Raw genomic sequence first — 19,474 nt, forward strand, 5'->3', positions numbered from 1 at the left:
CCAGTTAAGTAAAATAGAAGTTTCAGAATCTAGTAAAAATGTTATCCCAGAAACTCCTCAATCTAGAAATATAAATGTGTTAAATGAAGAATCAGAGTCTGAGCAAAGTCAGCCAGATTCAGAAGATATAAAACAATTTGAAATAAATCCTATATCACATAAAGAAATAGTTAGTAGGGCACCAGACCTAAGGATAATAGAAAAACCCAATACCACTTCTCAGTTTAAGTATAATGCTTCGACAGTCTATGAATGGAATATAGATGGATTATCTGAGTATAACATTTTAAGTTTATTACAACAAATGACTATGGCAGCCAATGCGTATAAAACCCAGTCATTTGCTTCAGATAGAGCTATAGCTGAAATAATTATAGCAGGATTTACAGGACAACTAAAAGGATGGTGGGATTACCACTTGACAGATATGCAGCAATTAGAAATATTAAATTCTGTTCAGGTAGATAATGATGGAGAACCTATATACAATGAGTCTGGAGATACTATCCAAGATGCAGTATCAACTTTAATCTTAACAATTTCTTTACATTTTATAGGAGACCCTTCCCTTTTAAAAGACAAAAATGCAGAACTTTTAAGTAATTTAAAATGTAAAAAGTTAAGTGATTTTCAGAACTATAAAACTACCTTCTTAACAAGATTAATGCTCAGGGAAGACTCGAACCAAGATTTTTGGAAAGAAAAATTCTTAGCAGGACTCCCTTATTTTTTAGGAGAAAAGGTCAGAAATAATATAAAACAGCATTTTGGAAATCCTATACCTTATAAAAAATTAACATATGGACAATTAGTAAGCATAATACAGAAAGAAGGATTACAGATATGTCAGGATTTAAAATTACAAAAAACTTTAAAATATGAAATGCATAGAACTAAACAAGAGTTAGGATCATTTTGCAAGCAATTTGATTATGGAATAATACAAGATAAAAGTTGTAATGGACAATGCTCTAAAACTAAGCCAAGAAAATACTATAAAAAAGATAAGTATTATAAAAAGAGATATATAACAAAACCTAATAAAGAAGAATATTATAAAAGAAAAAATTATAAAACCCATAAAAAACATACAAAAAAAGGTCCAGAAGACAAGAGCCAAAATAAAAAGACCTTTAAGGATCTAACATGTTATAATTGTGGACAAAAAGGTCATACATCTAAGTTTTGTAGATTTAATAAAAGATTAAATGAGTTAAAATTAGATGAAGCATTAACAAATAAAATCCAAGAATTATATATAAGTTCAGAAACCTCGGAATCAGATATATCTGAAAGCGAAAACCAAATAGATGAGTTAGCAACTAGCTCGTCTGAACAGTCAATAAATGTTTTAACTAAAGAACAGGATTCATTATTAGAATTAATAAATGGTATTGAGGACAGTAAAACCAAAGAAAAATTTCTTAAAAGATTAATTAAAAGCTTTGATGAATCAGAAGAAATTAAAAATACCATGCCCAAAATAGAAAAACAACCCTATGACTTAACTAAAATATTAAGTAAAAATAAAAAACCTAAAGAAAAAATAACTATTGAAGAAGTGCAAAAAGAAATTAAAACAATAAAAGCTGAGGTAAAAGAATTAAAGCAGCAACTTCAAAAAGATTCAAAGAAAATAAAAATTTTAGAAAACCAACTAGTTTCTGAACCATCCTCCTCTTCGGAGGAAGTAGAAGAAGAAGAAATTAGTAAAATGAACCAATTTAAAAATGATGAAGAAGACAATAATTTTATATTATTATTACAAGAAATAACTTCCAGAAAATATTTAGTAAAACTAACAATTAAACTATCAGAAGGATTTAAATTAAATACTATAGCATTATTTGATACAGGAGCAGATTTAAATTGTATAAAGTCCAGTTTAGTGCCTAAAAAATTTTGGCAAGAAACGAAAGAAAAGCTAAAAACTGCAAATAAAACTAATCTGAATATATTAGGAAAAACGGAAGCATTAATAATAAATCAGGATTTAGAAATAAAAACTATATTTCTATTATCACAACAAATAAGTCATATGGTGATATTAGGAACCCCCTTTATAAACTTAATAACACCTTATACGGTCAAGGAAAATTGCATAGAATTTAAGACAAGAAATAAAAAGGTTAGGATAAATTTCACAGAAAAACCAAAAAGGAAAAATTTAAATCTAATAAAAGCTCATTCTATTAGGACAATGGAGCTAAATTCGGTAATAAAGTCTAAAGAAGAAGATTTAAAAGATTTAAAAAACAATGTACATGAAGTAAGGATTAGAAAGCAATTGGAAAGCGAAATTATAAAAAAGAAAATAGAAAATCTAAAAAATGACATGGAAAAAGAATTATGTGCAGATCACCCTAATACCTTTTGGAATAGGAAACAACACATTGTAGATCTGCCATATGAAGAAGGATTTGAAGAAAAATCAATTTCAACTAAAGCTAGACCAATTCAAATGGCACCAGAATTATTAGAACATTGTAAGAAGGAAATTAAAGAATTAGAAGATAAAAAATTAATAAGTAAATCCAGAAGTCCTTGGTCATGTGCAGTTTTTTATGTAAATAAAAGTGCAGAAATAGAGAGAGGTACACCAAGACTAGTTATAAATTATAAACCACTGAACACAGCATTAAAATGGATTAGGTATCCTATACCAAATAAAAAGGATCTTTTAAATAGATTATATAATGCAAACATCTTCAGTAAATTTGATATGAAATCAGGATATTGGCAGATTCAAATTCACCCTAACGACAGGTATAAAACGGCATTTACAGTCCCTTTTGGACAGTATGAATGGAACGTTATGCCCTTTGGATTAAAAAACGCGCCATCAGAATTTCAAAGAATTATGAATGACATTTTTAACCCTTATTCAAAATTTTGTATAGTATATATAGATGATGTCTTAATATTCAGCCAAAGTATTGAAGAACATTTTAAACACTTAAAGACATTTTGTGGGATAATAAAAAGAAATGGATTAGCATTAAGTAAAACTAAAATGAACCTGTTTCAGACTAAAGTTAGGTTTTTAGGCCATTATATAGAACAAGGTAAGATCCAACCCATAGAAAGAACAATGGTTTTTGGAGATAAATTTCCAGATGAGATAACTAATAAAGTCCAATTACAAAGGTTTTTAGGATGTTTAAATTATGTTATAGATTTTTACCCAAATTTAAATAGAATGATAAAACCTCTCCATAATAGGTTAAAGAAGAATGCAAAACCATGGACCCAGGAACACACAGATATTATAAAACATATAAAGACACTAATAAAAGAGATCCCATGCCTATATCTCCCTAACCCTGAAGCTTTTAAAATTGTCGAAACAGATGCTTCGGATATAGGGTATGGAGGAATTCTAAAACAAAGGATAGAAGAAAAAGAAAAGATAATTCAATTTACTTCAGGACACTGGAACTCTACCCAAATAAATTATTCTACCATTAAAAAAGAAATTCTAAGTATTGTAATTTGTATAAACAAATTTCAATCTGATCTTTTAAATCAAAAATTTCTAGTCAGAATTGATTGTAAAGCTACAAAAGATGTTTTAAAGAAAGATGTTAAAAACCTTGCATCAAAACAGATTTTTGCCAGATGGCAAGCAATTTTAAGTATTTTTGATTTTGATATTGAATTTATTAAAGGAAGCAAAAACAATATTCCAGACTTTCTAACAAGGGAATTTTTACAGCAAAATGGGTCGAAAGAAGAGCAAAAATAAAGATAAAGAGAGAAGCCCAAGTCCAACTCCTAAAGCCTTGTCTGAACATTCAGATGAGATCAGAAAGACTCAGATAAAACCCCAAGATCATAGCCAGACAGATTTAAAAAATTGGATTGAGCAGTTAAGCCAATCCCCAGAAGTCATTAAAGCCCTGCAAGGAATGGCCTCCTCTTCAGGAGCCTCAGGTATGGATCTAAACCCTAAAGCGATTGTACCCGTTCATGGTACAACTAGTCTGTCTCAAACGGTAGACAGTAAAGACTTATCAAATCCGTTGAAGGCTGTGGGTTTGCCAAAAATCCAATCATCTCATGGGTATAACACTGGATTTTGTAAATGGCATTTAAAACCTGCTTTTGAATTTGAGATTGAAGTTGAATACGGTTTTAATAATATAAACCCGTGGGAAGTAGTCAGAAAATTTTATCCTGAGAATTGGTATTTCACTCCGAAAGATATTTCAAAACCTCAGGATTATTATCAAAGTATTTTGGAAGAAACTGGATCTGTTAAAATCAAGCATAATTTTGATAAAACCCATAAGGATATAATAGCCTATTCTTCAATTCAAATAAAGAATATTATGCATCCTAAAGATTGGCCTGCGCCAAGTTTATACACTGGAATTGCATTTAAAAAATTAAAAAAATATTATATTTCATATAATTATTTTGATTATATTGATGCGTGGACCAATATTTTTAGTATTCAAAATCCTACAACAACCCATTCATGGTTAATATATTTTGATCAACAAACTATTAAAACTGTCACCAAATTTCCAAACTGGTTCTTTACATGGTGGCAGTCTAGAGGTATTACTGAAGATATTTTATCTCAGGAAATACTTCATATATATCAATATTTTAAAACCAATTTTAAACCACCTCAGAATGAAAAGTATATACCACCTTTAATGTATTTTGGGCTAAACTTCTTTTTACCTTGGGTATATCAATGGTATTTTGATTTTCAGTATGTGACAGAATTAAATATCCCTGTTATAGTAAAAAGGCATAAAATAAAATGGTGGGGAGCTTTCAGGAACCAGACCACGGAAGAAACAGTAAAACAATGGATCATTAAAAAGGCCCAATTTCCAGAGGCCTCATATGCTGGTAAATTGACAATGCAAGGAGAGCCCACATTTGGAGCCCAAAAGGCTCAATGCCAGGCCATGTTAGCAGCAGCTAAAACACCCGAAGAGTATAAGTTGATTTGTCAAAAAATGCTCAATCAGCTTAGCCCGGAATTATCAGTAAAACCGGAAGACAAACAATCTTCCAAAGAATCATCAGTAAAATCCTCTGGTAAAACAAAAATGAAAAAGAAAACCGGCAGAAGAAAAACTAAAAAGCAGTCAAGCTCTGAGACGGAGTCGACAGCGTCCTCTAGTACGTCATCCTCCGATAAAAACTCTACATCTTCACACTATGACAGTAATGAAGATGATTGCTACAGAATTCTACCGCCGATAAAAATCTGAAGTAAAACAGGAAAAGGAAAAGGTAAAAAGACAGCAAAAGTAAAAAGGGAAAAAGAAAAGAAAGACAAACTAAAGCAGAAGAACAAGAAGAAAAAGGACACCTCATCGTCCTCGACAGACTCAGAATAAAGGAAGACAGACCAATTAAATCAGAATTTCGGTGGAAAAGAGTAAAAGACAAAGAAGTGGCAGAAAGATTATGCATCAACAGTAAAAAGCATCAGATAAAGTGGCAGACAAGGCACTGTTCATAAACAGTAAAATCCGCGTGAACTAACAGTAAGGTGCTCGTGAATCGACAGTAAAGGCTTAGAATTTTCTATATAAGGGAGCCTCTCCCCTTGTGAAGGCACACCTGTATTCCTCTCTCTCTCTTTTCTCTACTTTCACACTCTTCCTCTGTAAAACTCTCTTTCAATAATTCTGTATTCAGTTATTAAAATTTTATAAAGTAAGTTTTATATCTTGTTTTGCTATAAACTGCTACTGTAAAAAGCCCGTGTTGACGGCAACTTTCTCTTCTCCCTCCACACTCAGACTTAACTCTGGGGATCTCAGGTTAAGGTTGCAGGAACCCAAGCCTAAAAATAAATTTGTGCTTAAATGTTGCCTAAGTATGCTCTGTGGTTGCGGCCTAGGCTGATCTTCCACATCAGAAATTTGTTAATTTACTAAACGATCCTTAAATTTTTTGTTGGTATATATATATATATATATATATTAATATTATATATTTATCTGCCTACCTGTATGGAGGATAAAATAAATTTAGAACGCATAATCTATTATCTATACCGGAAGCTGGATCATCTTCTAAAATTAAGAAGAAAAAAATAATATATTAAATAATAAATAAATATTTTAGGATGAAAATATAAAATGAAAAATATAAATTTTAAATACTAAATATATATATATATATTTTAAGAAAAATTCCTCAATATTTTGGTAGAATTAGACTAAAAAATACTTAATAAACTATTATGAATATTATTTAGATTAATTTATAAAAATTATTAATTCTTAAAATAGAATCTCATTAACTAATTTAATTAAAATTTATTTTCTTTTAATTCTCAAATCACAAAAATTATTATTTAATAATAGAAAAAATAAATTAAATTATAATAATTTGGATAAATGAGATAAAATTTATTTATCCAAATATTATAATTTTTGTAAAAAGTTATTGAATTTTTTTGTTAAAATATTAATTTAAATAAGGATTTAGTTGAAAATTTTAAAAGTATTGATTGAATTCAGAAATAGAAGATTTGGATTGAAAAAGATTTATATATATATATATATATATATATATATATATATATATATATATATATATAAATAGCATAACAAAACTCTGTTTTCTGAAAGAAAGAAGAAAGGGGCTCTAGTCTCGGAATCCATTCCGAAATCAAAACTTTTATTTATTATATTTTTGTTATTTTTTTAAAATCAAAACTTTTATTTATTATATTTTTTTTTTTAAATTTATGATTTTTTTTAATAAACCGAGTATAATAATTTAGACAAAAGTAAATCAGTAAAGAAAAGTGCAATTACAGATAAAGAAAATTAAGATTAAAATTAGAGTATTATAAATTTATAATTAGATTAATAAGATTTTACGTTGTATTTCTTTACACTTTTATTTTAGTTGAATCGTTTCATATTGGTTAATGGTTGATTGTTGATAATTGATAGCTGATGTTGATAGCTGATGTTGATAGCGAATGATTAATAATTAATTATTAATTACGATTAAAATATTTAATAAAAAAAATTTAATATTTATTATTTAAATGTAAACTGATGAATAAGAATATATATATTATAATTTATTTATAATTAAAATGTATATAAAAATTAATAATTTATTATATAATATATATAAAATTTTAAAATATAATTATCAATAAAATAAATTTTATTTTTATGCATATATAAGTTATTTTTATAATATTTATATTTATTTTATAATATAAATAATTTAATAATATAAATTAAATTTTATTTTAATATAAAATTTTGATAATTAATAAATATTAAAAAAATAATATAATCAAAATAAAATATAAAGTCTCATCACTTATTAGCAGTTAATGAAAAAAAAAATCTAAATTTAAAATTAATTAAAAAAGCGGTTGATAAACTACTTATCCATTATTACTAGTCTTTTTTTTTTTCAAAGTTATTAAACGGAAAAATAAACTGTTTGGAAACTATAACTATACAATATGATTTAAATTAAAAAAAATTGATAAATTGAATAAATTTAAAATTTTAATTTATTTTTTATTTATTTTAATTTAATTTTTAATTTTAAAAATTTTAATTATTTTAATTTAATTCGATACTCTGTGAAGTACAGAATAAAGAATAAACTAAATACTCTTTTGAGTTCTAACCCATAAAAGAAAATAAAGAGGAAATAAGTACCATCCTTCCTTTTTTTTTTGAAAAAAAAAATTACTAAATAAAATAGTTTCCTCCTCTTTCACCAAATTACTAAATATATGTATATATATTTTTTTACAAAAAATTCATCAATATTTCAACATAACTAAAACCCTCAAAATTATACAAACTAAAAAATATGAATATTATTTAGATCCATTTATAAAAACTATTAATTCTAAAAATAAAATCTCAATAATTAATCTAATTAAAATTTATTTATTTTTAATTTTAAAATTATAAAAATCACTATTTAATAGTAGAGAAAATAAATTAAATTATAATAATCTAGATAAGGTGGTTTTGAGTGTGTTTCCTACCGAATTTGGCGAGGGGTTAAACAATACGGGTAGTTGGTTTAACGGGGCTATAGGGTTGAAAAATAAGAACTGTTAGGGTATTGGTGGTATGATTTTCATTATGATTAGCCATGTGGATCTCAGTGGTTGTTATGAGAATGAAAATTCCGGTGACGAAAAGATCTTCTTCGTTTCCTATATATGGCGCCAATTGATGATTTGAAATCCAAAAAAAAGTAGGGTTTTTGTGTGTATGAGTAAACTTAATCTAAATGGATCGTGCTCCCCTCTTTTATTTCTTTTTTTTTTATCCTCTAGTGAGCATAACCGACACCCTGCTACAGTGCCACCTGTCGCTGTCACACAGAGCCATACGTATGGGCGTACTTGTCTGCCCATCATCATCAGGCGACCATTTAATTCCCCTCCGGCGCTAGGATCGTGGCATAACTGGGCCTGCTCTCCTACTTCTTGTCACGTCAGATGAGCTGGGTTCCTCTCTAATGAGTCCAAGCCCTCAGTCAGCCCGGCCTATTTTAACCGCAGGTTGAGTAGTGTCTGATGGATTAATTAATTTACGTAGTGAGTTCTATTGAATTTTGAGCCTAACTCTTCAACCAGGCTCGATCTCAGCCTGGGTGCTAGCCGCCTAGCCATCAATCACCATTGATAACAAAAACCCAATTAAAGCATAATTTCAATTTCTGTCTAATTTCATGGAATAGTAAAAGCCTATTCTATAGTAAATTTGAATGTAATATGCTATCATGCTTAAATTGCAGATATATCACAAGCTTTAATTATTAAAAAATTCTTTAAATTCAAGTCATTGTATTCAAATTGCAAAATGTATAATTTTTTATAAAAAAAATACAATTTGAAAAAAAATAGAGATTCTATAAACATTTTGATAAGCTTGAACTAAATTATTTAATTTCATATTTTAAAATTGTTTCAATATTTATTAAAATTTCAAATTTTAGAAATAATTATGATTTTTCTAAAATAATTAATATTAAGTAAATGTATTTGATAAACATATATGTTTTCACTTTGTATAAAAATAATTTATTATAAGATTTTCCAAATTTTTAAAACTTATAATTATTAAAAGTTAAAAAAATATTTGTGCATTGCGCGGTTTCTATTGTCACTAATAAAAAAATAATCAGATAAAAAAAATATTATTTTTATCCACTCATTCTTTAAACTATTTTTATGGTGAGGGATAAAACTTAAAAAATTGACAGAATTTCTATTCATTACACGAATATGTATAATTTATTATAATTTTAAAATATAAAAATATAAAAGAAATTACGGGTGATTAGTTTAATTAATTTATAATATATTTACATCATTATTTTCTATTCCTTTTACGAGAATCAAAAGATTATATATATACATCAATTGAAATACATCCATCAATCTGGGCACATAATTTATATATTATTCTTTAAAATTACAAAGAATTTAGAATTGTCTTGACTTTCAGTAGACTATGATGGAGTGTTCAGGTTGGATCACCCAAAGAAATTATAATATTAAAAATATAAGAGTGAGTACAACCATTTCAAAAATAAAAAAGTGAATACAATTTACTCAAGCTTAGGAAACATTTAGTAGATAAAGTGAATACAATAAAAAAGTGAATACAATAAAAAAGTGAATAAAAAAGTAAATAACAAAAGAAAATAGATAAAGTTTAGATATTTAGTAGTATCAAATATTAAATTAAAATAGGTCAATTCAATAAATATAATTCAATTCAATTAATATAAATTAAGCTTAGAAAACATTTTGCTAAGATATAGTTACCGGAATAATGAATATAAAATCATAAATAAAATAAATAAAATATACATACACTCCTACCATACTTTATACGGATAATGTTGGCATCTCAGGTGTGTTAAAATAAAATAATAATGCTATGCGAGCAATGTTGTATCTTAAACTCTATGATGAAAATATTAATTCAAGAGCAAATAAAATACATACTGGTTATATATAGAGCTATCTCAAAGAGTGATCACCTGACATACGCCTCGATGTGTATACCAAGTGTTTTAAAAACAGTATAAATATATGCTAAACTAAAAGTAAATCATCTATCATTAGTGTGTTATCTACTCGGTATATATACATAGTATAATCGACTATTTATTCCGCCGTACTTTAATTTTTATTTTCATTAATTCAAAGAATATGAATTTATTTTATTCATTTTTATTTTAAATAAATAAAATAATATATATATAAATATATATATATATATATATATATATATATATATATATATATATATATATATATATATATATATATATATATATATATATATATATATATATATATATATATATTTTAAGAAAATATAAATATTATATATTTATCTGCTTACCTATACTTAGAGCAAAACAAGATTAGAATGCATACACTATTATCTATATTGAAAGTTGGATCCTCTGTTAAAATTAAAAAGAAAATAATAATATATCAAATAATAAATAAATATTTTAGAATGAAAATATAAAATGTAAAATATAAATTTTAAATACTATATATATGTATATATTTAAAAAAAATTTATCAATATTTCAACATAACTAAAACACTCAAAATTATACAAACTAAAAAATATAAATATTATTTAGATCCATTTATAAAAATTATTAATCCTAAAAATAAAATCTCATTAATTAATTTAATTAAAATTTATTTACTTTTAATTTTCAAATCACAAAAATTACTATTAAGAAAATAAATTAAATTGTAATAATCTGAATAAATCGGATAAAATTTACTTATCTAAATATTAGAATTTCTATAAAAAGTTATTAAATTTTTTGTCAAGATATTAGTTTAAATAAAAATTTAGTTAAAAATTTTAAAAGTTTATGAATTAATTGAATTGAAAAAAAAAAATATTTCGATTGATTTTTTTTTTTTTTTTTTTTTTTTTATAAATAGCATAGCAAAGCTTTATTTTTTTCAGAAGGAAGAAGAAAGATACTCTGATTTCGGAATTCTTCCGAAACTAAAACTTTTGTTTATTATATATTTTTATTTTTTTAAAATTTATGAAATTTTTTTTTAATGAATGAGTATAATAATTTAAATAAAGGTAAATCAGTAAAGGAACGCGTCTAAGGCTAAAATTAGAGTATTATAAATTTAATAATTAGAATAATAAGATTTTACGTAGAAATAAACTGTTTGAAAGCTGATCGTAGAAAGTTATAAGTAGGATGAAAAGAGTAAATCAATTACTCTTTTAATTAATTTCTAACCTGTAAAAGAAAATAAAGAGGAAATAAGTATCACCCTTCCCTTTTTTTTTTGTTTTTTTTAAAAAAAAATTACTAAATAAAATAGTTCCCTTTCTCCAAATTAGTAAGACAGATTATTGATTATGATTTATTATATTTTTTAATTATGTTTAAAATTAATAAAAATATATAATCTATTGAAGAAATTTAAAATGTTTTATTATTGCATTCAAATATGCAAGTGTAGCATGGGTTAAATTAATTTATTGCCCACCACAGATTATTCACTTTGAAAAATTTTTTTAAGCGTTCGCACTCAAAAATTTAATTAAAAAAAATTCTTGATGAAATGAAAAGTTATGTAATTTTAAGGGTTTTTTTTTCTTTTTATATTTTGGAAATAGTATTAATAATTTATATATAAATTTATTAATATATTTTATTTTTTAAAATTAATATTAAATAATAAAAAATAAGATTTTTGTTAGAAAATATTTTGTATGAAAAATAAGCCTATATTTAAAAATTTATTCTCCAAATAATCGATATCATATATATAGCACATTAGTAAATATTGTTATCGGTCACTGAAAATCAAATTCAAGTATTTTTTAAAATTTAAATCATTTTATATTTTGAAACTCAAAAGAATCACATGATATTTTATGAAATTTTCTTTCCGGATCTATGTTTCAATTTATTAATTTAGATGATTAAGAAGATTTTCTCTAGTAAAAAATTAAATAAATGGAAAAAATTAAAAAAAAAAAAGAAGATGATAGTGACTACTAAATAGCTGTTTGTTCTAACGAAAAGAGAGAAAGGGTCATTTCAGAAAAAAAATATATAATTATATTTTTATACACATAGGTATAATTTTATTATTTTTTATTTTTATTTATATAATTTTATTTTTATATAAATAATTAAAAATTATTTATATATTTTATATTGTTTGATTATTTTATATAGCTCTAATATTTGATTCGAGCTCGGCTCGAGAATTAAACATTATAATCGAGCTCGATTCGAGCTCGACTCGTGAAAGGCTCGTTCGATTTAATAACGAGCCTAATTCGAACTCGAGCTCGAAAAGCTCGATTAAGAAGCTCGTTAATAAAACTCGAGCTCGAACTCTGAAAGCTCGATTAAGAAACTCGTTAAAAAAGTTCGAGACCGAGCTCAAAATTAAAAAGTTTGGTTTGAACTCAAGTTCAGGCTCGAGTTCGAATTAATAATTACACTTTAATCAGTTTTTAATCATCATTAATCAGTTTTTAATATTAGTTGTAACACAATTTATAACTAAAATAACACAAATAAATATAAATTCAACAATATAATAAAATTAGATTACACACAAAGTTTAATATTAAACGAATAAAGTTGATTCCAACTTCCAACAGTTGAAACAAGCTAATATAATTTAATTATCTTCATAATCATCTTCATGCTTATTCAATTAGTTAACTTGAATTTCAACTTCAACATCCATATAATCTTAATTAATTATTATTAATATACTTTGATAATTATTATCATCTTTTATATTGTATGCTTAATTATATACAAAATTTTTTTTATAATTATACTTTAATTTTAAAATGTATATAATTTTTACAACTCAATTTATCATGTAGTACTATAATTTTAAAGAATACTTATTATAATAATTAATATTAATTATTTGTGATTATACATTAATTTTATGGAATTTTATTATAATAATTATATACAAAAAAATTTTATAATTTAATTTTAAAGAATATTAATTATAATAATTAATATTAATTATTTATAATTTCAATACTATAATTTTCAAGTATTTATAATAGTTTAAATTTTATAACTTTATAATTATTTTTATTTTTTTAATAATATATGAACTTGTTCATAAATTTATTTAACGAATTGGTTTACTAATTTATTTAAACAATATTACTCACGAGTCTATTTAACGAGCCTGCTCGTGAGCCTTCTCAACGAGCCTGCTCGCGAGCCTTCTCAACGAGCCTGCTCGCGAGCCTTCTCAACGAGCCTGCTCGCGAGCCTAAAAATGAGCCAGCTCGCGAGCCTTAACGAGCCGAATACTATGGAGCTCAAGCTCAGCTCGTTTAAGTGACGAGCCTCAAAATTGAGCTCGAGCTTAGCTCGTTTAAAAAACGAGCCGAACTCGGTCGAGCTTTTATCGAGTCGAGTCTCGAGTAGCTCACGAATAGCTTGGCTCATTTACAGCCCTAGCAGCAAAGACCAAACATGTGAAATAATATAAGATGAAGTTGGTTGACAGAGGGATTTAATTTCCAGTCAATTGATTATTTTCATGCTGGATCACGTGCGTGGCACGAGGCTGGAAAATTCAGAGAGAAAAAAAGAAATTGCAAAAAATGCTAAAACTGGATTTGGTTGTTAGAAATTATTAGATATATAAAAATTGTTGATTTTTATATTAAAATTCATATGATTTTTTTTTAATTGGCAATTTTTATATTATTTTATAGCAATTTAAAGTTATTAATATAGGAATTATCTTAGAAAAAGCTCAAGAATATCAAATCCTGGAAACAATCACACAAAAACACATCCCTTTAAAGAAAATCTTCCAGCCTTCCAAACTTCAAACCTTGAATTTAGCTTAACATCTGCTGCAATCTCAAACAACCTTGAATCCTACATTAAACTCTATCATCAACAATTAACATAGAAAGCATTATGATCATGTAATTGAAATTTCTGTCAATTTGCATCTCTAACAACAGTAATAAAGCATCCATGAATTATGAGCGATTAAATAGAAAGAACTAACCTTCTCATGCATTTCCTTCTAATTTGTTTCTGAGAAACTTTCTCTTCACTTGATTTGCCTTAATTGCAATTGTTACCCAAAGCTTGTTGCAGACTCTGTCAACTAATCCAAACCAAGCACACCTCCATGAGTCGTTGAAGTACAAGATGCTACAAACTCCAACAAATCCAGCCGCAAATCCCATTCCCATACCACCGTAGAACCAAACCATTTCAGAGTCATCTTTCCTCGTAGTACCACCTTTTTCATGACCTTTAGGCAATACATCTGCATCATCTGAACAGTTATTCAATGGAGGTCCACAAAGTCCATCGTTGCCGATGTAGATGGATTTGTCATCCAAAGTCTGAATTTGGTTTCCCTTTGGAATTCGTCCAGATAAGTGATTGAATGACAAATTCAAGTGACTTAAAAAGTTCAAATCAGAAATACTGGATGGAATAGAGCCAGAAAGTTCATTTTCAGACAAGTCAAGTGATTCTAGTGAGCTTAACTTGCCAATGTTCCAAGGGATATGTCCATCCAATTTGTTTGTAGATAGATTCAGGTTCTGTAGACCTGAAAGATTCATCAACTCTTGGGGAATTTCTCCAACAAAGTTATTTCCTGAAAGGTCAATGGAATACAGAAATCGAAGTGTTCTACTATATTCAAGCTCCACTCCTTTGACATAAACCTGCACATTCTCACCATAGCTAGCTCTTATAAAGCCCATATAGGGTTCAGCATTAGTGTAATAGTCCCAATGCCCTTTCTGCTCATGCATAGCAATTGCAGTAAAATTGCCAAAACAATTAGGTATGGTTCCAGTCATCATGTTATTTGCCAAGTTCAATATGCGAAGAGAACCAAGGTAGCAAAGCTGCAGAGGAATCTCACCTTCAAGTTTATTAGAGTGAATACTCAGTACTTTCAGAGAAGATAGGCTCTCACCTATCCATGAAGGAATAAAACCATCAAAAGAATTCATGCTAAAATCAAGAGTCTCCAAGGATTCTAGATTCCTTAATGACATTGGGATCTTTCCCTGCAGAGTATTGTTTTGCAGATGCAGGGAAACAAGCGACTCTTGAGAACCCAAGGACATTGGAACATCACCACTCAACATATTACTTGAAAAATCAATCACAGTTAAACTTGGCAAATTTCCCCAACATGAAGGTATTCTTCCTGATAGATGATTATTCGAAAGATCAAGAATTTGTAAAGATTCAATCCTGCATAAAGTAGGTGGAACGGTACCATTCAAGTAGTTGTTGGAGAGGGATAAGAGTCGCAGACTTGGCATCATTTCACTGAGATTCTGGGGAATCTGGCCGTGGAGCAAGTTGTTGGAGATATCCAATATGGTTGCATCAAAATGAGAACAGGTTAAAAAACCATCAAACTGGTTAGATTTCAACAATATGATCCTATATTTGTTAGCATAAGTTGTGTTCAGTTTTCTGAAAGTTGGCAAGGTCCCAAACAACTGATTATAAGATAAATCCAATCCTACAGTATTGGAAGAAATATTTTCAAACCAGTCAGGGATGTTACCTGAGATGCTTGCATTAGACATTTGTAAAAATCTAATGCTCTTTTGTGTTTTGAGCCACTGTGGAAACGAAGGCCCTACTTCACAAGATGATAAAGCAATCCAGTCAAGTTGAAAAGGAGGTATCCATTCGGGATCTATATCAAAAACTAAAGAATTCCCACCCATACTCAACTCAATCAAGCTTCTGAGGTTTAACAAGTGAAGTTCAGAAACCTCCCCATGCAATGAATTCTGACTGAAACCTAGTCTTTCAAGGTTGTAAAGCTGTCCAATGGATACAGGGATTGAACCCCAGAAAGAGTTTTCAGAAAGATAAAGAACTTTCAGGCGCTTAAATTGTCCCAAATTATCTGGAATACTACCAGAAAAGGAATTGTTTAAAAGATACAGATTCTCTAAACTGTTCTTGATGCAACCGGATGAGTTGCCAAAAGTTCCAGAAATCTCCCCGCTGAACTTGTTGTAACCCAAGTGTAGCTCAATCAAATTGCAAAGCCTGTTCAACGTGTTGGGTATGTTGCCTTCCAAAGAATTAAAACCCGCACTAAGGGAAGCAAGAGAATTAAGATTACTGATATCAGTTGAAAGAGACCCTCGGAAAGCACTAGAATACAGATCAAGATTTTGAAGTTTGGTAATATTATATAACCAGCTAGGGATTGTGGAATGGAAGTTGTTCAATCCAAGTTTGAGAACCTCAAGAGATGTAAAATTGACATGTGAAACATCACCAATGATGGAAAGCTCACAATTCCACAATTCTAATTCTAGTAAAGAAGGAAGCATGTTTATTGACTGCAACCAATTGTCACACTTGTCCAGGACCACGTACGGCAAGTATAAGTATTTCAAAGAAGATGGAAAATGGAGACTGTGGATTGCCAATGAAGGATTCAAACTGAGATCAAGACACTGCAAGTTTGAAAGATTTCCAAGATGAAGGGAAATGTTTCCCATGATGGACGCCCAAGAAAGAACGAGCTTAACTACATGACCGGTTATGTCATCGCAAGTGACTCCGTCCCATCTGCAGCAGTCATCTCCCACCCATGAAGGCAACGAGTTTGAATTGTTGAGGAGGCTTGACTTGAACTTCACAAGAGCTTCTCTTTCAGTCTTGATACAGCTTCCATTGAAATTATCTCCATTGCAGAAGGAGGAAACGCTTTGAAGTAGAATGAGCAAGGCAAGAATCTCAACAACATTGGCAGTTGATGTTCCCATAACTTCTCAATTCAAAAACAAACACTCTAGCAGATTTTAGAAATTAAATCTATAAACTTTATATGCTTATTTTGTAACTAATTTACAAATTTTAATATATTTAAACATATTAGCACATTTTTTTAAATAATAAAATAATTAATCAATAAAGATATTATTGATTAATGTTCAATATAGTTTCTATTATTTCAATTTATAAAAAATATATTCATATATTTTAGAAATTAGTTTTCATTAATTTAATATTAATTTTTTTAAAAAAATTATTTTTTAGTCCATAAGGTATAGCATAATTAATATATTTGTCTCACTATTTTTAATATAACACTTTCATCCTTAAAATTTAATTCCGTCAAAATCCAAGATCCATCTATCAAAAATTTCTATTAAGTCAATGATTTCCGTTTGGCTAAAGAAAATAGAATAAATATAATTTCAAAAATACCATTTTCAATAATAAAATGAAAAAAATTATTATTTAGTCCTTATAATATAAAAAAACTCACTACTTAGTCCTTAAATTTTGAAAAATATATTAAAATATTCATGATATTTTAAAAAGTCTAGTAGTTAGTTTCTCTATTAACTTTATCATTAAATATTTTACTATTTAGTCCTTATAGTTTAGAAAAAATTATTAGTTGGTCTCTCAAATTATTAAAAAGTTTACTAATTAGTCCCTCCATATGAGGGGTATTTTAAATTTTTTTATAATACTTAACGACTAAAATTAACTGAAAGATTAACTAGTAGAGTTTTTAAAATGTCAGATACGTTTTAATGAATTTTTTAAATCGCAAGCAATAATCGAAATCGAGCGGCATTACAAAAGCAATTTCTATTCAATTTTAACTTTTTTACTTTTAATAATTTAAATTTTATATATTTAGTTTTTATTTTTTTGCTGAATTTGAATCTTAAATTTATTGAAATTTTTATTTGTTTACAAAGATTGAGTTTGGGATTTTCTTCCTTATATTTTAACGAAATTAAATTTCAAAAACTAAAGTGTTGAATTCAAAAAATAGAGGGACAAATATATTAATTATATAATATCTTAGGGATGAAAACATATATTTTCTTTCAATTCTTTGAGAGAGTGACCTATAAATTTGTAGGAATTAAATTTGAGAGACTAAAGTGTTGGGTTCTAGTAATGGTAATTCGATCATTTTTCCTATCACTAACGCCATTTTTGACAAAGGGACCTCTAATTTTGATGGAGTTAAACCTCGGAGACGAAAGTATTGGGTTCTAAAAATAGAGGACGAATCTGTTAATTACGCTATATCTCAAGGACTAAAAAATATGTTTTCCAATTTTTTTTTCATAAAATAATCTTTTTATAAGGGTAATTACCTTTTTTTATAATATTAATATATAATTTTCATCTCCTGTAGACTTAGAAATTCATGCCTTTGGTACAAAAATTCCAATTAAAGCATTAATTAGTTCAACTTTCACGGGAATGATGGCTGCCAGGATTTAAACCTCTAATATCTTATCCAATGATATTGAAAAGCATTAATTAGTTCAACTCCCGCAGTGAAACATTCCAATTAAAGCATTAATTAGTTCAACTCCCGCAGGCCACAGCCAGGGCAATTTGCACACCGATTTGCCCAAACCATCAAATCCTGACCATGCAGCGAAGGCTTTGACCTTCAATATGCAGACTGAACGAATCAGGTTTGACAAGATCTCCTATCACCCGGGTAAGTTCCTTCACATAAGCACTCTTGAGGCACTGGGGCTTCAAGAACAAGTAAAATCTCTTATTGATGATATTGGGTGGGGTACATTCTTTTACCCCCACACGCTTGCCTTCACAGAACTCACCCACGAGTTCTTCTGCACATTTTATTTTGATAGGCCTACTATGACCACTCTTCACACACCAGACACTGTGAACTTCCGATTGATAGGACAACGATTCTGTATGTCAATGCATGAGTTCAGTGTTGTTCAGTGTTGCACTATGATGTGAGTGTCCTGATTCTATCTGGGATTTCTCTGCTGAGTTTAATGCCAACATTGCTTACACAGACCTGTGTGACAACCTGCTAGACATCTATTCCTCCATCAAATCAAAAGACCTATATTTGAAAAACCCAAGCTTGAAATACCTACACAGGTTCTTAGCTTACACATTTTCTGGGAGGAAGAATGCATCAAACATCCTGAACAAGACTGAATTGTATAGCCTGTGGAGCATGGCCACCAAACAAAAAATTCACTTGGATTTTTGGGTTGCCACACAGCTTTCGGGCACAATCACCTACCACCGCCCTCTGATTCTTGGGCACATTTTCACTTCTCTTGTAGTAAATTTAAAGTTATTGCATCCTGATTATACTGATCTTACCCCATCGATGAACCAACCCCCTGGACCTACGTACTTTGGACGATATGGGGTTGTTTCGCAAGGTGAGGGGAGTTTTTTCCCTTACTCCTACAGGTCTTGTTATACCACGCTATGAGCGTGTGTTCAGAAAGAAGGTTGCCAACCAGGAAGCAACTTCTCAGCAACCTGTCCCACCAATAGCGACACAACAGGCTGTAGAAGAGGCACCTGCCGAGGCACCTCAAGACCATTCGGTGGAGGCCTGTCTGACCAAAATTAAAGATAGAATGCAGCATAT

General features: G+C 28.3%; 1 protein-coding gene across 1 annotated transcript; it reads right to left on the reverse strand.

Annotated features, from left to right (window-relative positions):
• Nucleotides 1–14,072: 14,072 nt before the first annotated feature.
• On the reverse strand, nucleotides 14,073–16,832 carry LOC110630010 (receptor-like protein EIX2). The gene has a single exon (XM_021777299.2). It carries the CDS (start codon nucleotides 16,830–16,832, stop codon nucleotides 14,073–14,075), a length of 2,760 nt encoding a protein of 919 aa, XP_021632991.2.
• Nucleotides 16,833–19,474: the final 2,642 nt, after the last annotated feature.

This window comes from Manihot esculenta, chromosome 1, assembly GCF_001659605.2.
Source record: "Manihot esculenta cultivar AM560-2 chromosome 1, M.esculenta_v8, whole genome shotgun sequence".
NCBI classification, from domain to species: domain Eukaryota; kingdom Viridiplantae; phylum Streptophyta; class Magnoliopsida; order Malpighiales; family Euphorbiaceae; genus Manihot; species Manihot esculenta.